This window comes from Budorcas taxicolor, chromosome 5 (assembly GCF_023091745.1).
Source record: "Budorcas taxicolor isolate Tak-1 chromosome 5, Takin1.1, whole genome shotgun sequence".
Classification (NCBI taxonomy): domain Eukaryota; kingdom Metazoa; phylum Chordata; class Mammalia; order Artiodactyla; family Bovidae; genus Budorcas; species Budorcas taxicolor.
In genome coordinates, this window is record NC_068914.1 from 159745714 (window position 1) to 159767010 (window position 21297).

General features: G+C 49.0%; 1 protein-coding gene across 1 annotated transcript in view; it reads left to right on the forward strand.

Annotated features, from left to right (window-relative positions):
* The window catches only part of ATXN10 (ataxin 10), a 145162-nt gene that overhangs the window by 114679 nt on the left and 9186 nt on the right, over window positions 1-21297 (forward strand). The window contains exon 10 of the mRNA XM_052639835.1: window positions 4156-4219. Coding sequence (XP_052495795.1) covers window positions 4156-4219 — 64 coding nt within the window. The remainder of the gene's footprint in view (window positions 1-4155; window positions 4220-21297) is intronic.

Consider the following 21297-nt stretch of genomic DNA (forward strand, 5'->3'; position numbering starts at 1 on the left):
CCAGGGATGGGGGAGCCTGGTGGGCTGGTGTCTGTGGGGTCGCGCAGAGTCAGACACTAGTGGAGTGACTTACCAGCAGCAACATATTGCTAAGAGAACTTCGGCAAGTACATTAAGCAAAAACTGACAAAACTGAAAGGAGAAATAGATCTGTAAGGTTCGTAAATTCTTACGAACAAGGAGAAAGAAACTCAGGAGTAATATAAACACTTAAATACATTAACAAGTGGATGGATAAATATATGGTATATTCTTAATCAAAAATAAAAATAAAGTGATACATGAGTAATACAAAAACTTGAGCACATAAATAAATGGTATATTCATAATCAGAAACAACAATAATCTGATACATGTAACAACATGGACAAATCTCAAAAACATTGAAAAAGATGTCTCTTCATATACACTAGACCATTCAGGTATGACCTAAATCAAATCCCTTATGATTATACAGTGGAAGTGAGAAATAGATTCAAGGGACTAGATCTGATAGATAGAGTGCCTGATGAACTGTGGACAGAGGTTCATGACATTGTACAGGAGACAGGGATCAAGACCATCCCCACGGAAAAGAAATGCAAAAAAGCAAAATGGCTGTCTGGGGAGGCCTTACAAATAGCTGTGAAAAGAAGAGAAGCGAAAAGCAAAGGAGAAAAGGAAAGATATAAGCATCTGAATGCAGAGTTCCAGAGAATAGCAAGAAGAGATAAGAAAGCCTTCCTCAGTGATCAGTGTAAAGAAATAGAGGAAAACAACAGAATGGGAAAGACTAGAGATCTCTTCAAGAAAATTAGAGATACCAAGGGAACATTTCATGCAAAGATGTGCTTGATAAAAGACTGAAATGGTATGGACCTAACAGAAGCAGAAGATATTAAGAAGAGGTGGCAAGAATACACAGAAGAGCTGTACAAAAAAGATCTTCATGACCCAGATAATCACGATGGTGTGATCACTCACCTAGAGCCAGACATCCTGGAATGTGAAGTCAAGTGAGCCTTAGAAAGCATCACTACGAACAAAGCTAGTGGAGGTGATGGAATTCCAGTTGAGCTATTTCAAATCCTGAAAGATGATGCTGTGAAAGTGCTGCACTCAATATGCCAGCAAATGTGGAAAACTCAGCAGTGGCCACAGGACTGGAAAAGGTCAGTTATCATTCCTGTCCCAAAGAAAGGCAACGCCAAAGGATGCTCAAACTACCACACAATTGCACTCATCTCACACGCTAGTAAAGTGATACTCAAAATTCTCCAAGCCAGGCTTTAGCAATACATGAACCGTGAACTTCCTGATGTTCAAGCTGGTTTTAGAAAAGGCAGAGGAACCGGAGATCAGATTGCCAACATCCGCTGGATCATGGAAAAAGCAAGAGAGTTCCAGAAAAACATCTATTTCTGCTTTATTGACTATGCCAAAGCCTTTGACTGTGTGGATCACAATAAACTGTGGAAAATTCTTCAAGAGATGGGAATCCCAGACCACCTGACCTGCCTCTTGAGAAACCTATATGCAGATGAGGAAGCAGCAGTTCTAACTGGACATGGAACAACAGACTGGTTCCAAATAGGAAAGGAGTACGTCAAGGCTGTATATTGTCACCCTGCTTATTTAACTTCTATGCAGAGTACATCATGAGAAACGCTGGGCTGGAAGAAACACAAGCTGGAATCAAGATTGCCAGGAGGAATATCAATCACCTCAGATATGCAGATGATGCCACCCTTATGGCAGAAAGTGAAGAGGAGCTAAAAAGCCTCTTGATGAAAGTGAAAGAGGAGAGCGAAAAAGTTGGCTTAAAGCTCAGCATTCAGAAAACAAAGATCAGGGTATCTGGTCCCATCACTTCATGGCAAATAGATGGGGAAACGGTGTCAGACTTTATTTTTTTGGGCTCCAAAATCACTGCAGATGGTGACTGCAGCCATGAAATTAAAAGACGCTTGCTCCTTGGGATGACTGTGCCCAGCCCTCTTCGAGTGTGGGTGCCGTGCTGTTTGTATATTCATGTAATCCTCACTCTAACCCTCTTGTTACACGCAAGAAAGTCTAGACTGAAGTTCAGAACCCTCCACAGGTTACACGGCCAGAGGGCTGAGCTGGAATTCTCCCGCAGGTCTGTCTGCCTCCAGAAGTAACCTCCGTCCTCTGTCCTGGGGATCGCACCTGGTCTCGCCATGGGCAGGTACATGCACATCCCATCCAGGCGGTTCAGGGATGGTGAACCAGCGCCTGCCTCCTTCCACCTCAGGCTCTGAGCCTTCTGAGTTGGCAGTCGCCTCTGCTTCATCTGCCAGTGACAGCGCTATCTGGGCGTTGCCACACCCACGTCGGCAGTGTGCTGGCCTCGGCAGGAGGACTCTGCTCACCTGGGCGTGTGTGCATGTACCCTGCGGCCCCCTGCCACGAACACACTTAGACTTCTCACTGGGCGCTTCAGAGGGAGATTCAGTCCTGCGTTGGCATCGTGCTCTTGTTTTTCTTCAGGTTGTTGTGACTTTGCTATTTGCCATTCAGTGTGAGAGCAGACAGTAATGGAGCCTCTGGTGTTGTGTTTCTTCGGTCAGCCTAATACATTTTTCCCCAAAGAAGCTTAGATACTACTTGAGTTGGGCCTGGCCACCTTGCAGTGCATTCTCTGAGATTAGTGTTGGCCGCGGTGGGAAAGAGCAGTTAGCGGTCAATGAGCCATCCTGCTGTCTGCACTTGACTTCCAGAGGCTAAATGTTCACTTGTTTAAGCCAGACTTGCTGTCTTGTCGAGATGTATTTCGTCGTGAAGCGTTGACTGAGCTTGGCTCCCTGATAGGAACTGTTACTACAACTTCTGACTCATCATGGGTCTAGAATCAGTTCCCAACACGTTAGCTAAAGAAACAACTTCCCTGTTTTATGAAGTGCGAACAGAAGAAAAGGTGTTCATGTCCTAATCGTTTCCCCTGCCCCTGACGCGAGCTCCTCACTCGGCAGTGGCAGGGACCTGTAAACATAAGCATGGTGACGACACCCGCAGCCGCATCTCCTGGAGGTGTCACGCCCATGGGTCCCTTTCTCAGTGACTGTCGTCTGTGTTCACTCTCCAGCGTGTCATTATGTGTGTGTCACGACGTCACTACCGTCCTTTGTCTAGAATAGGTTATGTTATAAACCTTTAATGAATTTCTATAAAAAGTTACCTCGTATCATTTCATAACGGAGCAGTATGAATGAGAAGTATTAACCTTGGAGTGCATGCCCCGAGTTCAGGTATGGCTCTAGTGTAACCTTGATTTCCAAGAACTCTCTAATTCACCCGTACAGTCTGCTTTGAAATGTCAGTTTTTAGCATGTGATTTTATTTCCCCTTCTGTCAGGGTCGTGCCACTAAGCGTCGGCTCAGGCAGTGTCCAAGGAAGCCAGCTCCTGTCGCCTTCCCAGCCACTCACGTCAGAGGCGCGTTTTCCACTGTGGCAGCTGAGGGGTGGGGTCATAATTTGCCTGAGTCTTATTAGAAGCAAAGTTGAGCAGACTTCGACATCTCTGCAGTCCGCTCACGTTGCTTTCGTCTGTGCCGTTTATGTTCATGTGTTTCATCCAGTTTTCTGTTGGATTCTTGATCTTTTCTCAACTTTTACAAAATCTGTACATATTAAAATATTAACCCTTTTCCTGTGGTATCTTTCAGATAATTATTACAGCTTTCACTTGCCTTTTATAAAAAACGTAGTTAAATTTTAAAACTTGTCTGTTGCTTCTGGATTTAGAACTGTAGAAACTGCTTCCAACTTAGGAAAAGAATTTAGTTACTAGTAAACCGAGATTCATTTGAAGTTTATGCTGGTGAATAATATTGGGAAGAGATCCCACTTTATATTTTTTTTAAGTATATTAAAATGTAGTTGATTTGCAATGTTGTATTCAATTGTATTTTTTTTAAATATGTCTTCCTAGTTGCCCAACTTTTTGGAGGAAGGATGAAAAGAAAGAGTGTCATTTTTTATTTGCACGTCTCTTTTTAAACATTTCTGGACTGATAGAGGCATTTCAGGTAATTGCACTAACCGTATTTTTACAGGAATGAGTCAGGAGATAGAAAAGGAGCCGCAGACCTCCTGTAGCCCCCATACCCCCAGGCCATCCGAGTGTGTGAATTTGCCTTTTCTGTTCTTTGTAGGTGAATGAGCTGGACGGCATCCCCCTGATCCTCGACAGCTGTGGCCTCGACGACAGCAACCCCTGTATCCTTGACGTGCTCCCCAGTGAGTTCACGCCCGGGGCCTCCATCTGGCGCCCCTTCACGAGAGAGTTAGCTGGCTTTCTCGTTGGCTTTGTCCCTAAGAACTGAGCCGCTTGATCAGAGTTGGGGCCGAGTCACACTTCTGCAGCCTGTGCAGCGCAGTGAGCTCAGGTTCTTGGCGGGGCGGGGCGGGGCGGGGTGGGGGGAGGGCGTTCTCCTCCAGAATGCCTTAAGCCCCAGCTGAAAGCTCACCTGTGGGCCCTGTGTTCTCTGCATGTCACTGACATCACCTTTCCAGACCACGTGTTCCGCGGAGTGACTGTGGAGAAGGGTACGTCTCTTCAGTAGAGGTTCAAAGGGACCTCTGGAAGAACCATTCTAGCAGTGGTAGCTTGGAGACCTCTGAGAGCTCAGAAGTGGGAGAAGCGCCCTAGTGGCCCGGGAGTCTGGTTTTTGCTGGGTGCTGTCCTGGGGCCCTCAGCTACTGACACCAGAGGCTCTGGGTCTTGCCCCTCCTTGTCCTGACCACCCTTCTGGAGGGCGTTGTGCAAGGAACTTGCCGACTCCCCACCTCTCCACCTAGGTCTTCCGTGTGGGGAACGAATCTAGTACAGTGATGAAGAGCGAGGCTGGAGGCAGCCTGTGTAGGTTTGAGAATCTGTTTCACTTCCAGACCTTCTGGTCCCTTGCCTGGCCATTGCATGGCCTTGTGCTTATTGCTGGTGGGTGGGCGGTGGCGGGGGTGGGGGGGTGTTAATAAGGCCATTGCCAGGACTTTGAGATTGTGACCCTGTGGGAGGCCAAGTGAAAGTGAAGTCACTCAGTTGTGTCTGACTCTTTGCGACCCCGTGGACTGTAGCCCACCAAGCTCCTCCGTCCATGGAATTCTCCAGGCAAGAATACTGGAGTGCGTTGCCAAGGAGGAGGGGAATTTTGTGTTTAAAATGCTCACTATTGGTTTCTGTCAAGAAGAGAAAAGGAGCTGATGAAAATCATGTGTTGCAAAGTAAGTAGATTGAGAAATGCTTATTATTTGTGCTAAAGATACTGTCGTTTGTCTGATTAGCAATGGAAGAAAAATTCCTATTTTAAAGAGCATGATAGCTTGTAAGCTCAGTCAGAGAAAGAAAAGTAAACCGCCTCTGAAGAGTTTTCTTCAAGGTAAAACAGTCAGTTCACTGCCTTACATTATGATCAGGCACTACAGGCTGTGCTCCTTAGACGGGTTTGAAATTTTTTAGCCCCAAAAAGGGAAAGGAGAAAAGAAAGCTGTCACAGGAAAGCAATAAAAGAACATTCAGGTGTTACTGCAGGTGTTGCGTTTCCGGATGAAAAAGATGATTTATTGCAAACAAAAAAATTCACGCAATTTTACTTTTATATTCCCTGAATTGACCTTCTAGTGAAGAAAGGTTTTTTATTACTAATCTTTGGCCTTTGGCAAAGACTGAAAAATTAAAAGGCTGTTGTTGCACACAGCCCATGGCAGCTCTGCAGATACGCTGCATGTGGTTCATGCTTCCTAAGTCTTTTATGTTGGCGTCTCCTTGCCAAATATTCATTCATTCATTCCTTTCAGGAAACATTTATTGAGTCCTTACTATCTGTTCCAAAGAATAGCCAGAAGAGATAAGAAAGCCTTCTTCAGCAATCAGTGCAAAGAAATAGAGGAAAACAACAGAATGGGAAAGACTAGAGATCTCTGCAAGAAAATTAGAGATACCAAGGGAAAATTCTATGCAAAGATGGGCTTGATAAAGGACAGAAATGGTATGGACCTAACAGAAGCAGAAGATATTAAGAAGAGGTGGCAAGAATACACAGAAGAACTGTACAAAAAAGATCTTCACGACCCAGATAATCATGGTGATGTGATCACTCATCTAGAGCCAGACATCCTGGAATGTGAAGTCAAGCGGGCCTTAGAAAGCATCACGAACAAAGCTAGTGGAGGTGATGGAATTCCAGTTGAGCTGTTTCAAATCCTGGAAGATGTTGCTGTGAAAGTGCTACACTCAATATGCCAGCAAATTTGGAAAACTCAGCAGTGGTCACGGGGCTGGAAAAGGTCAGTTTTCATTCCAGTTCCAAAGAAAGGCAATGCCAAAGAATGCTCAAACTACCGCACAATTGCACTCATCTCACATGCTAGTAAAGTAATGCTCAAAATTCTCCAAGCCAGGCTTCAGCAATACATGAACCATGAACTCCCTGATGTTCAAGCTGGTTTTAGAAAAGGCAGAGGAACCGGAGATCAGATTGCCAACATCCGCTGGATCATGGAAAAAGCAAGAGAGTTCCAGAAAAACATCTATTTCTGCTTTCTTGACTATGCCAAAGCCTTTGACTGTGTGGATCACAATACACTGTGGAAAATTCTGAGAGAGATGGGAATACCAGACCACCTAACCTGCCTCTTGAGAAATCTGTATGCAGGTCAGGAAGCAACAGTTAGAAGTGGACATGGAACAACAGACTGGTTCCAAATCGGGAAAGGAGTACGTCAAGGCTGTATATTGTCACCCTGCTTATTTAACTTCTATGCAGAGTACATCATGAGAAACGCTGGGCTGGAAGAAACACAAGCTGGAATCAAGATTGCCAGGAGAAATATCAATCACCTCAGATATGCAGATGACACCACCCTTATGGCAGAAAGTGAAGAGGAGCTAAAATTCCTCTTGATGAAAGTGAAAGAGGAGAGTGAAAAAGTTGGCTTAAAGCTCAACATTCAGAAAACGAAGATCATGGCATCCGGTCCTATCACTTCATGGGAAATAGATGGGGAAACAGTGGAAACAGTGTCACACTTTTTTGGGGGGGACTCCAAAATCACTGCAGATGGTGACTGCAGCCATGAAATTAAAAGACACTTACTCCTTGGAAGAAAAGTTATGACCAACCTAGATAGTATATTCAAAAGCAGAGACATTACTTTCCCGACTAAGGTCCGTCTAGTCAAGGCTATGGTTTTTCCTGTGGTCATGTATGGATGTGAGAGTTGGACTGTGAAGAAGGCTTAGCGCCGAAGAATTGATGCTTCTGAACTGTGGTGTTGGAGAAGACTCTTGAGAGTCCCTTGGACTGCAAGGAGATCCAACCAGTCCATTCTGAAGGAGATCAGCCCTGGGATTTCTTTGGAAGGAATGATGCTAAAGCTGAAGCTCCAGTACTTTGGCCACCTCATGCGAAGAGTTGACTCATTGGAAAAGACTGTGATGCTGGGAGGGATTGGGGGCAGGAGGAAAAGAGGACGACCGAGGATGAGATGGCTGGATGGCATCACGGACTCGATGGACATGAGTCTGAGTGAACTCCGGGAGATGGTGATGGACAGGGAGGCCTGGCGTGCTGCGATTCATGGGGTCTCAAAGAGTCTGACACGACTGAGCGACTGAACTACTATGTGTTTACATACGTTACCTTCTTTAGTCTTGACAACACTGTGAAGTAGGTCCTATTATCATCATCTTCCCCATCTGTAGATGAGAAAATAAACTGAGAACTAAAGGTCAGACTCAGAGGTTAAGCTTGTCATGTACCTGATTCTCAGCCACTTTTCTAAACTGCCTCCTATGAGTCAGTGGGATGGTCAGAGTGCATACAGAGAAGGCATAGTAAGATACTAATGTAGTGGAGAAATGACTCAGAATTATACACTGAAAATTTTTAAATGGACAGTCTATATGGATAACTGGTTTTTAAAATGGTTATTAATGAAGCATTGCAAGATTCAGGAATCTTCTCTGAATTGTCAAGAAAAGGTGAAACGTTAGATGTTTAGTGTTATATATGTTTAGTAACTCTTTAGACTTTTGTTTAAAGGCCTACTAGATTTTAAGGACATGTAAGATGTACTTAAGATGAGACCTAAGGGAGAGTGATGGTCAGAAATGAAAAAGCGTTATAGCCTAGGAATCCAGGTTTTGTAGGGATTCAATTTTTAGATGGGAGCCATAAGTTGAAACCTGGCTCCCCAGTATTCAGAGCAGACGGGCCGGGTGCAGATCACAGAGTCGATCCACCCAGCGCTCCTCCTCGCTGTCTGCTCCTGCTGTCGGGGGAGTTGCCCCAGGCATTCTTTCATCACCGCACCTTGCCTCCTTACCTCTCCTTCCCTTTCCCACCCTCCTTTCTTAGGTTTGTTTCTCTCCTATATGTTTTTACTCATCAAAATACTACATCTGTTGGCTTTTTTAATGCCTAAGGTGTAGATGGGAGAGTGAAATCTCTGGCCCAGTCTCCAGCACTTTGCTGTTCACTGTCTGAGCTGTTGCTTTTGTCTAGCTACGTAATGTGCTTTGCTGCTGTCCCTTGGTCTGTCAGATCCTGACGTTAGCTGTTTACTTTGTCATGACACTGGGACTTAGCTTCTGTTACCAGCCCCTCTGCTCTCCCCTTCGTGCTTCCACTGTAGTTAAGATCCCATTTGCTCTATTGTCTGCATTTCTGATTAGGTTGAACATCTTCTATTTGGATTGTGTGTGTGTGTGTGTGTGTGTGTGTGTGTGTGTGTGTAAAATGTGCTTGATCAAAACCTTTTGCCCATTTTTTCATTGGGTTGTCTTTTTATAATTTGTTTGCAATAGATTATTTTATATATTCTTGGTAGAAGTCCTTTGGCAGCTGTACGTCTTGCTAATATTTCCTTTCCCCTATTCTATTACTTATCTTGTCATTCTCTTTATAGTTTTTTTTATTAACAAAATTTCTTAAGTTTTAGTCAAGTTTACCACTGTTTCTTTATGATTAGTTTATTTGAGTGTGTATTCTGTTAACTATTTTCATACACTTAGGTCATAACAATACTCTGTATTATCTTCTGAATACTTTGTATTTTTACCTTTTATGTTTAGGTCTGCAATTCATGTGGGATTGATTTTTGGGCATGGTGTGAGGGAGGGTCTGTTTCTGCATTTTTCCACCGGAGCAGAGCATTGTCCCGGCCCAGGTACTGGAAAGAACATGCGTTGGTTCCTGTGGCGCCGTGTGTTGTGTGGGTGGCTGTGGACTCTCCTCTCTTTTCCCCGGATCTCTGTCTGTCTGTGCCAGTGCTAGAGTCTTAGCTACTGTCACTCTCTGCAGTTTCAAGATACTGTAGATCAATTGACTGAGTCCTTGATTGAGTTGATTGAGGCCTTCCAGCTTGTTTCTTTTTTTAGAGTATTATGGCTATGTTTGGTCATTTGTATTTGCCTGTAAAAGTTTTAAAACCAGCTAGTCAGAGTCTACACATTTGTGCCTGTGTGTTTATGTGCACACACGTTTACACACATGTACATGCTTAAAACCATCACAAAGAAAACAATTTAAAATCTCTACTCATTGAAATTGCATTGGCGAGAATCAGTTTAATGAGAATTGACGTCTAAACAATACTGAGTCTTCTAACCCATCCATGATCATGGCATATCTGCCCATTTATTTAAGATTATTATGGGGTTTTTGACCCATGCATTATTTAGAAATGCATTTCTTAAATTCTGAACAAATAGGAATTGTTTCGGGGGGACTCATTTCTAACATAAATATATTATGACCAGAGAGCACGTGCTGGGTGTTCTCTGTCCTGAAAATGCATGGAGACCTGCTTCGTGACCGCTGTGTGGCCAGTTTCGGCAGCTGTTCTGTGTGTGTTGGACAGCCACGTCTGCTTTCTAGTAGTGGAGTACAGTATTTTCAGGTCAAGATTGTAAATTTTTTACATTTCTAGTGATGCTTTTGTCTATTTTGGTTTCTCAATTAGAGAGATGTTTTAAAAATCAGCCTATGACTATAGATTTCTCTAAATTTCTCCTCTTAGTTATATAGCATTTTTCTTTATATATTTTGAGACAGTATTACTGAAGTATCAGGTCTTGAAAAATGTCCCCGTTGTCATTGTAAAGTGACCTTCTGTATCTCTAAAAATGCTTTTTGCCTAACATGAATGTAGCTACTTTACTGCACTGGTGATTGATATTTACATGGTAAGACCACTGCAGAGCTTTTATTTTCAGTCTCTCTATGTCAGAGGCGTTGGCTGTGAAGAGCATGGCTGACTTTTCCTTAGTCTGGTTTCTTTGCCTTTTAGCTGCTGCGTTTGGCCCGTTCATATTTAATGTAATTGCTTATCTGTTTATATTTAAGCCAGGCTGATTTGCTTTCTATTTTATTTTTCTCTTGCTTCTTTTGAATTGTTTTGTATAATTAAGCATTTATCTTTTTCAGTTTAAAATGTTTAATTTTTTTTCTATTTTGTTAATAGTTCCCTGGGAAATTATAACATGCATCCTTGACTAAGGAAAATACAATGTTTTTCAGATCTTTACCCCTTTTCCAGATAATATAGGACCACTTAGCATCCCCCAGCTTATATGCTGTTATATATTTTCATTCTATTTTTATAACCCTATAAAACGTTACTCTCAATTTTCATTTAGATGGATCCACATACTTACTCCTTTCCTGCCTTTCACCCCTCTTACAGCTTTGTCTGTCTACCTGGGGTCATTTTCCTTCTGCCTGAAGACTTTCTTTTAGAATTTCCTTTAAAATGGGTTCATGGGTGAGGGACTGTTTGGCTTGTTAGAAAATGTGTGCCTGGTTCCAGCATTTGGGATAGCTACAGGATCTCAGTGTTTTAATGCAGTGGTCCCCAACCTTCTTGGCACTAGGGACTGGTTTCTTGGCAGACAGTTTTTTCCACAGACTGGGGAGGAGGGTAGGGTGGAGATAGTTCAGGCCATCACGCGAGTGATGGTGGGGTTCAGGTGGTAATACCTTTGGACTCTACCTGCCCCCCTCCATCTCTCATAAGTTCAGTTCAGTCGCTCAGTCGTGTCTGACTCTGCAACCCCATGGACTGCAGCACACCAGGCTTCCCTGTCCTTTACCATCTCCTGGAGCTTGCTCAAACTCATGTCCATCAAGTGGGTGATGCCATCCAACCACCTCATCTTCTGTTGTCCCCTTCTCCTCCGGCCTTCGATCTTTCCCAGATCAGGGTCTTGTCTCTTCCACCTCTCATAAACTTGGCCCTATTTACAGACCCTCCAAGCCTGTCTGCCATACTTAGAATATGTCCACAGGGCCCAGCATGTCCTGACAGGTCCTGTGTGTTCTGGCCCCACCTGCCTCTTCAGTTAGATCCAGACTGGTTTCCCTCTTTTAGCATTCCCCAGACATGCCTCCTCTTTTGTTCCTCGAATCTGTGATTTCTCACCTCAGGGAAGTCATTGTCTTCCTCCCTTGGCTGCACTCTCTTCCCTGGCTCAGCCTCCTCTTCTCTTCCGCAGGGAAGCCTTCCCAGAGCCTCGCCAGCCCCTCCTGGGACCTGTTCTGCTCCTCCAGCTTGTCCCAGTCTGTACCTGAGTATTTGTGCGTTTGCGTCCTAAGTACCCTCTAGACCAAGGGCCATAAGGGCATAGACCTTTTTTTTTCTTTCTGTTTTTATCTCAATGTAATATGCCACTGATAGGCACATACTAAATGTCTAGTAAATATTTTAGGATGGGTACATGACTGAGTAAGGCAGTGAACAAATGAATGAAAACCAGCAGCTTGATGAAGTGTGTGTGTGTATATGTTTATTTGACAGGTAGGGAGGATCTTCCTAAGCAGGGGAGAAATTTCTCCCTTGGATTTGATGATTCTTTTGTGAATTGAATAAACTTGGTTTGGCAGCAATATTATTTCAGCTTTGTTTGGTGGTTCAGCCCCTTCTAATAACTCACACCAGTCAAGCTTTCATTGAACTTTAATTTCAGTATTTTGTGTTAAAGAAAGCAATATATATTGCATGTGTGTAGACTAGGAATCAGAGCTGAGAGTAAAGATCAGTTAATAAAAACAGCTCCGCCCTCTGGTTGCTCTGGATCGGCGGGCTGTGTTGTGTGCTCATGCATCGCCTATGGGTTGGGGGTGAGGGCTCATGTTACCTTACGTAGGCATCCTCGTTCCCTGTGGGAAGTCAGCAGTTCCGACCCCCTGGAAGACTTCCTCTTTCTCCACCACCCATGGGGATTAGGAATTTCTAGGTGGCATATCCAAGCAAACTGGGCTGTCAACTCCCCCAGGCTAGGAACGGGACTGGAAGGCTGGCTGCCCCGTTTCTTGGAGGTGTCTTCTAGTGATGGACTGGGATTTCTAGTTCCAGGGAAAAGAAAACATCCCAAGGGGTTGTTCACCCCGAAGGAAGGCCCTCAGCGGCTGTGCTACATCAGGACACAGCCCAGCTGTTCGTCCGCCGCTCCCTTGCGGGGACCCGCAGTAATGACACAGTAGCAGATACCATCGGAAAATTCCAGCCCCGCCACCACAGAGTCAGTTTCTTATTTGTCAGTTTATTGTGGCAAGTGGTATTGTTTGTTGTTGCTGTTTCCAAATAGAAACAGCTGAACTTTATTTGAAATGTTTTTCTTTTATTCTTTTTTTGATCTGTGTTTTGATCAGTTGTCCTTGATGTGGGTTTTTTATATATATATATATTGTTTTTATTGGAGGAGGAGGGGACAAGGATGGGATGAGCGTCTAAACTGGGTTGGGTTTTTTTTTTTCTGTTCTTTCCTTTCTTCTCCTTCCTCCCTTTCTCTTTTCTTCTTTCTTTTTATATTGAAAAGCCTCATTTGTAAGTGTTATGTGTGCCCAGAAGCGTACCTTTATAGGAAAGTAACCAGAGTCTCCCCAGTCATGCCATGCCACGGAGGGATGGATGGCGTAGTGGCAGGAGCACCAGCCCTGGGGGCCGCAGACACAGGCTCTGCCGCTTCTCAGCCTTGAAGTGCACCGCTCCGCCTGTGTGGCGAGTCTCAGCTTATGTGTCTAAAGCAGGACGGACCCCCACAGGGCCGTGGTGAAAGGAGTGTGCTGTGTGCAAAGCGCCCAGCCTGCAGCCTCTCAGCAGGCAGATGCTGCCCCACAGACGTCCTGTGACAGCTGTGGCTGCCCAGGAGAAAGGCGGAGTTTCATCTGTGAGCACGCTGTGAGTCAGGGGTAAGACTTAAGTAATATTAATGATACTGCAAAACAGAAAAGAGTCCTGAAATGTACTCTCACATACACAACAAAGGCCCCCTGTACTTGAGGAGTAAAGGGTGGTCGTTTTCCGTAAATGATGCTAGACCAATTTAATATCTCTTACGGGGAAGAAAAACCTGCCACCCGTATCTCACCCTGTTCACCCACACTAATTGAAGACAGCTCATAAACCTTCATGTGGAAGGTAAAACACAAGAGCTTCTAGGAGGAATCATAAGAAAGTATGGTTCTTGTCTTGGAACAGGCAAAGGTTTCTTAAACAAAACATCAAAATTTTAACTGGGAAAGCACTAACTTTGTAAAATTATTTGCATTCTAAACGTGTATCTGACAAAGGACTCATACCCATACTAATTTAAGGACTGTTGTGAAACAACAAAAGAGAATTCAGGTTCTGAGAATGAACAAAAGGCCCATGGCATCTCACAGAAGAGGAAACCCGGATGGCCAGTAACTGTACAGAAAGAGCTTAGCATCCTCGTCAGGGAAATACATGTTTAACCCACAGTCAGGAACCCACCAAAAGAGCTGGTGAGATGACAGGACCAACGGATGGCAAAGGTGTGGGGCAGCCTGAACTGTGATGAATTGATTTGGGAGGTGTCAGTTAGAAAAGTCTCTTTGGAGAACTTGGGCAGTGTCTGCTGACTCCAGGCCCGCCCTGTGAGCCCGCAGTCGCACCCCGGGGGGAGCACACATGTGTCTGTCAGAAGACGCGTGCAGGAGCGTTCCTAGTCACAGGGTTTATAACAGCCCCAAAGCAGAACCGTCCCACGTGGTCAGCAGTCGCAGAAGAGTGTGGACGTCCATTCCACAGCGCGCTGTACAGCAGCAGAGAATGAGCCGCCCTGTGTAACACGGGTGTGTCTCACTACCATAGCACAGAGCTAAAGCAGCTGGATTCAGAGAGTGTACGCTCTGTGACTGCCTGTAGAGGAAGTTTACCAGCAGGAAGAATTAATCTGTGACAGTAGCAGTCAGGATGGTAGTTACCTTGATGGGTAGGAGGGTGGGCATAGGTGGGCAGTGGTACCCAGGGGCCTTCCAGGTGCTGGGCGTATTCTCCATCTCGACCTGGGCGGGCTCATGTGACGTGCGCCCATGTGGAAATGTCAGGATGTACACAAGGAGGCGTGTGTTGTTGCTTCTCACACTGACATTTTAAAAATCGAGTAGTTCCTAGGTGCCCAACCCTGTGCTGTATATATATACCCTTTAAGCTACATTACCTTGCACAGGCGGTTTCTCTCCTTTTTTTAACAGGCCTCTTTGTTAAGCACTGTCATTTCACAGATGAGAAGAGAGGCGCTCATGGAGTTGGTTCCCCGAGCACAACTGGCTCTGCCAGCTCCTGGGCAGTGGGACCACGGGGCCAGCCCAGCGCTGTCTGTGCCCTGCTCCTCATTCAGGCGTCTAGACTCCTGTGCGGGCGCCTCTCCGCCGGCCCAGCCCTTCCTCCTCTTAGACTTGAGCACGCGCGTCCTCCTCCTGGAGTTCCCCCGTGGCCCCCAGCGGAGCCCGAGCGCCTCAGCTCTCTGTCAGCCGGGCTCCTCTGCTCCTCCGTGAGCGCAGCACACGCAGACCCCTGGATGTGTAACCTTGCCCTCCAGAAAAGCCTATCCCGGGCAGGACCTGTGCCACACTGCACACCCCATGCCAGACCCCGCAGGCCCCAGGGGTGTCACCGCAGTGTGTCCCAGAGCGCATTTCTGTCTGCAGCACCTTAAACACCTGTTATGTCGGAAAAGTCTTCTAAGTAATGCACATACGTGTCAGATGTGTGGTAGGAAGGCGTCTGCTGCAGGACTCCCTGGAATCTGTGCGGTTCTCGTGTACCTTTTGTAAATTCTGGGCCACAGTGCCACATCTTGGGGAATGCAGGGATTTTAGTGGAAACTTGAGAACATGCTCCATCCCGTCCTTCGCTTCACGAGCAGTCTAGCTTGTGTCTGGGCCTGCCGAGCCGCCGCCAGAGGGAGGTATTCGGGGAAGCACCTCAAACACTTCAGGCTGGCACAGCTGGCTGACCTTGCTGCTGTTTATAAAGGCACCAGCGAGCCCCCACACCAGGGAAGTGCTTGTGTTGTGCTCACTGCAGGCCTGCTGTTCGTGTCTTCCTCTGCCCACCCTGACGCTCACATGGCCAGGACGTCGTCCTCCTGAAATAGGTCTTGCATCCTCCGGAGGGGAGCGATGCCTGCTGTTGATTTCTGTGTCCCCAGCACCAAGCCCCTGGTGGTCGTTCAGTGATCTTTCGTTCATTTGTTGAGCTGACATTAATTTAAGCTAGAAAACCTTTTACTGCCGTTTGGCTTTAAAAAGATAAACTTTGGGTTTAGCTTCCCAGTTACATGATGTGGGTTTTTTAAAGCCTCTCACTGATGCTTTTACCCATTGCCTAATGTGGCTGAAGGTGTGTGAACCAAGTCTTTGTCCTCGTCCAGAGCAAACAAGCGTGGACACGACTTGCCTCCCTGGGTCCTGTGTGCAGCGAGTGGGCATGGGGCTAAGGATGGGCGGCACTCTGCCACCACACTGCACCCCACACCCCTCAGGCTCCACAGTTGCAGGCCAGACCCATTCAGAGTGAGAGGGGGCAGGAGCCCTACCTTTGGTGTAGCTTCTACGGTATCCTAGCAACTAGTTCCCCAGCAATCGAAGCTGGAAGTTGGAGGAGTGGGATGTCCTGTCGTGAATGAGACGCCCACAAGAGTGGACTCTCCTTCCTTGCTCAGGTGTGTCGGCAGATGGTCCGGCTGTTTTACAGTAAGACTGACATGCTTCAGGTTATGCTCCTTCAGATTGTGTCTACTTGGCTTTTGGTTGTACACCTCTTGTTTTCTTACACTGTGAAGCTCACAGCGACTCGAAGTGAACACTGTCATCACACACTGAAACGTCTGCGTGTGGAGGCTGTGAGCAGCACATGCCTCGTGCGCACACGGAGGCCAGATGGTGGTCTGCCCTCTGACCTCGGGCCTGCACTCACGCCTGGCCACCCGTGGGTCTTGCTCAGCCTGCCTCACTCAGCCGTCTCCTCTCCTCCTAGAGGTCAGAGTGCATCAGTCCTGCCCCGGCCTGTTTACTTGCACGAAAGACAAGACTGCTGGAGGTTTACTGTCACGCCTCTTGGAAAACGGGAGTCTGTCCTTCGCGAGGTGAGGTGCTTGGCAGGAGCTGTGTGGCCTGCAAGCGACCGTGTGCCCCTTGCTCCCCCTCCGCCTGGGCTTGTGAGAACGTGGAAGCTGCTGCTTTCGAGTCCCTGTCAGTCGCTTGGCCCGCCTGGCTTGGCGACGACTCTGTTTTCTTAATTTGGCTTCTCCGTGGTTACTGTTCATGTTTTAAGTGCCACCGTGTACAGTTCATTCCAAACCAGAAACAAAACTTTATGCGAACATTTATTGCCATTCATTTTTGTCCTTAAGGGTCTGCTCCTTTGGCTGGTTGATTTAACGAGCACCATTTAAAGTTTAAGTTTTATTTTCACTAGGAGGCATCCCCTAGACCGTCCCCACACTGCCACACCCAGCGTCAGGCGGCCCTTCCTGACTCTCCTTCGGCACCTTGGCTCCCTTGCTGTCCGTCTTCCCGGGGTCTCCTTCCGTCTACACTGGCCATTCTCCCAGGTAGAGTTAACGTTATTTATTTGAGAGAAGTCTGCCAGAATCCCAGTTCAAATGAGGCCACTTTTTATTGTCTCGTTTATCCTATCATTTCACATTGTAGTTGTTTGACCAGTTAGTAGTGTGTTTATTTCTCTCCGCTGGACATTCTAGGAAGTTCAGGAGGACTGCGGCGTCAGGCCTTCACGTCATGGGCACTTAGCTGAAGCTGAGTTTACAGGTGAACATACACGTGCCCACCTCTCTGCTTTGCCCCCCTCCATGGTGATCGCCTTGACTCTCTGTCCCTTAGTTGGAGATTGGCACAGGGAGAATGAAGACCTGAGAAATGGTGTTGTGTTTAATAAAATCCTCTTGTGGGCTCTGATGCTGGGTGAGAAACAGTGACTCGTGAGAGGCCATGAACTGGCGACCCTTCCTCGGGAGGAGTGCTGGCAGCTGGAGAACTAACTGCTGTTGATAACTGAGCAGACGGGGTTTCATCGACCTGCGTGATCTGGCTTTTCTAGCCCCCCAGGCAGCTCTGTCCATGGGGTTCTCCAGGCACGAATACTGCAGTGGGTTGCCGTGTCCTCCTCCAGGGGATCTTCCCCACCCAGGGGTGGAAGCTGCGTCTGCTTTCTCTGACAGGTGGGTTCCTCACTGCTGCACCTCCTGGGAAGCCACCTCGCCTGGGCATGGAGCTCAGGCGGGCAGCGCCGGAGCCTGAGCCCAGGTCCTTCCTCGTCCACTCTCACTCCTGCTGTCATGGATGCTGGTTGGTCCCCATTCCCACGCTGTCTTCCCTCCAAGCCACCCTCCACGGCTGCCAAAGAGAGCTGCCTGATTTTTCTGCTTCAGCTCTTTCAGTGGATACTAATCGTATAAAATGCAGACTCCTTCCTGCAGCCTGAAACTCCTCTGGCCTCTGGCCTCGACCCCTGCCCTCTGCCAGCATCCTGCCTCCAGCCCCAGCCTTGCCCAGATTGTGTCTCCTGTCGTGAGGTCGCGCATGGCCGGCGCTGCTGCTATCTCCCCAGCGCACCAGGTGACCAGCTTCTCTTTATCCCGAGTTCTCACCTCAGTCCCCTCCTCAGAGACGCCGTCTCCCACCTCCCTCATCCGTGTCTTGTCCTCCTGTGCTCATGCTTGACCACATCAGCCTGCAGGTCTGTCTCTCTGAGGCTGATGCCCGCCTCCTGTCTAGACACCAGTGCCACAGGGGCGGGGACCTGCGTGTCCTGTTAGTTACTAGATCCCCTGCGCCGAGCACGGGGCCTTTGTGTTTGTCAGACGAGCACCCAGATGGCAGTTAAGTCCTGAGAGGCTGGATGTGTGTTAACAGTGGAAACCCGCCTTTGTATCTAAATCGCTTGCTCTCATTCCAGTGTAAGTGTCAAGAAGCATGTTGTTCACAGAGGAGAGGGAAAACATGTGGAAGTATTAGATTTCTGAAATTCAGTGAGGTTCCCCCAACATGGGACAGCCAGTACTTTAGAAGTTTTAGAAAGACCTGCGTCAAGGAAGAGCTTGAGACGTTAGTATTCCCCCTGCAGCCAGCTTGGCTCAGGTGTCACGGGTGCTTATTTCCAAGTAGTGCTGGAGGCGTTTGCACGCTCTCGGTTCCCGCTGAAGGTGGTCTTGACTGTGCAGTGGACACCGCACAGTGGTGGTCCTCCCTCAGTGAGGCGACAGAATCGCCCATGCCCCCAGTGCTCAGCTCAGCTGGTAGTGATCACAGTGTGCACAGACAGCGTGAGGCGTCCGCGGGTCTGTGCCTGTCCAGACCGTGGGCCGGCTGCTCTTGCCTGCTGACTCTGGTTGCTGCTGTGGGTGGTGGGAGGAGAGGCCACCAGCCTGGGCTGCGTGACCTGGGGGCTCATCGTGTCCAGACTAGTGGAGTTTGGACTGAGGACAGGTGGCGCAGGCACTCGGGTGGCCCGCGTGCAGCGCACCGACCCCTGGGAGCTGCTGGGCCTCGCCCAGCCCAGAGCCCTCCAGAAGCCCCGCGCTGCTGGTGCTCCTTGTGTACGCCTTCGTGTCTGAGAGCTGCTTTTGACCCCTGGTTATGCTTTATTCATATAGATGTTGTTAGTACCAGGCAAACAATAATCTTCCGTAATTTAGATGCGGTTACTTACTTTTTTCTGGGCTTCCCAGGTGGCTCACCGGTAAAGAATCTGCCTACAGTGCAGGAGATGCAGGAGACAGGTTCGATCCCTGGGCCGGGAGGACCCCCTGAAGGAGGGCCTGGCAGCCCGTTCCAGCGTTCTTGCTGCAGAGTCCGTGGGCAGAGGAGCCTGGCGGGCTGCAGTCCACAGGGTCACACAGGGTCGGACACGGTGTCGTGACTGAGCGCACGTGCGCCTTGTCTACTCCAGGCTGGAGTTTCATCTTAAACGGGTCACTGTCACCCAGGAAGGTGTTCTGCGGAGGTGATCACCCTGACCAGCATCTGAAGGCTTATTTCATCTTTTGAGAGAAAGGGACTCTGTTTCAAGTCTTAAAAACCTGCCGCTCCTTCCCCTGATGTGTAGGCAGAGCTCAGAAGCTTGCAGTCAGCCTGGCTAGAGGGGACCGCTCCGGGCCTCCTCCAGGTCTCGCCTCGTGGACCAGTCTCCCCCCTCATGGGCTGGTCTCCCCTCGTGGACCGGTCCCCCCCCCATGGACTGGTCCCCTGTCATGGACTGGTCTCCCCTCTTGGGCTGGTCCCCCCCCCATAGACTGGTTCCCCCCCGCCATGGACTGGTCCCCCCCCCATGGATTAGTCCCCCTCCATGGACTGGTCTCCTACCGTGGACTGGTCTCCCCTCTTGGGCTGGTCCCCCGCCCTGGACTGGTTACCCCACCATGGACTGGTTCCCCTCCCCCATGGATTAGTCCCCCTCCATGGACTAGTCTCCCCTCATGGGCTGGTCCCTGAGGAGGGCTTAGGGCAGAGGGGCAGGGGCTGGAGCCCGCCTCCAGACCAGGCCAACCCCATCAGGTCCTCTACTTGCTGGGTCTGTTTTCTCATCAATAGAAGGTTTGGCATCACCTCCCGCGAGTGCTGTGCTGGTGAAGGTGGGGACTTTCTGTCAGTGCCCGGAGTGGCCCTGCGGGTGGATAAGCTCTATTATGCTTATTATTACTGTTATGACTTCATGCAGATAAATAGCAGTGGCTTATGTGAGAGACACTTAATTCCCCTGCAGAGCTTTGCTTACATTGATTGAAGCTAGAAATTTGTTCAGGCCAGCAAGTCCTTTCTTCCAGAGAGCAGAGTGCTGTGGACGTACCCTCTCCCCTCCGCCAGCTGCTCCTCACAAGTTTCTCTCTGTCAGGGCCCAGTGACCTCCCCATCAGCGGAGCCCCTGACGTGAGTGGAGCCTGGGTCCTGCCTTCCCTTGAGCAGTTCGCCTCTCAGAAGGCCTCTCCTGGAGGAGGTCTCCCTGGAGCCCGAAGGCTGAGGTGGTGTGGTGGCGGGGCCTGCCTGTGTGCCATCGGCAGCGTCGCACATACCGCTCAGCTCTGGCAGGAGTGGGGTCCGCCCCCTCAGTGGACAGAGGCCAGGCGCCCACAGCGTTTACCGCCTCCTCCTTGGTGAGTGTGCATACGCGTGAGCACACGTTCCACAGGAGGGTCAGAGTGAGCAGTGGCGGCGGAGGGAGTGAGGGCTGTGGTGGGGCGGGCACCACGTGGCGGGCCTGGCACCACGTGGCAGGCCCTGGGCTGGCCGTCCCTGCCCCGCCCCCTGCCAGGCTCGTCAGTCTCAGACTGTGTGCCCTCGAGAGCCCCCGAGTACACATGGAGCCGCCTGGTGGCCCGGCCCTCTGGTGTGGTTTGGTTAGACGTGGCCTCGCTCCATCCCAGCCCGAGGCCTGTTGTGGGGCTGTTGCCAGGCTGACGGCCGCTCCACGCGGCTCTCTGAAGTGGTGAGATGGTCCCGGAGTGTGTCACAGACAGAATTAGCTTCAGGCCCGGGGGGCCCTTTCCCACGGAGCCCGTGGACGTGAGGTACCTGCCCGGCAGCCCCCATGCACCACAGGGCTTTGGAGTGGGGAGTGTGGGGTGGCCACAGGCCAAGCGGGGTGTCGTCTTCTATGACTTTGCCCCACGCTGACAGGCTGCGAGGTGGGGTGGCGGCGGCGAGCCTCGGAGGCCGGTGCCTGACCAATCTGGGCCCTGAGGGCCGGAGGGCTCATCGCGGCCAGGGCCAGGCTGAGGACAGCGGTTCCGCGGTTCCTCGCCCACGTGGTGACGCAGGGAGCCTGGGGAGACGGCAGGACGGCTCTGGCTCCTGAGCAGAGAGGAGCCTTCGAACTGTGACTGTCCCCGCCTGCAGGCGGTCGTGGATGGGAAGTCAGCCGTGCGCACCGAGGCTGGTGAATGCAGCCTTTGTCTCAGAATCATTCAGACACAGGCGGGTTGTGTTTCTCTGGTGGACACTTGTATGCTGGGATGTTTCTGTGAGAATTCA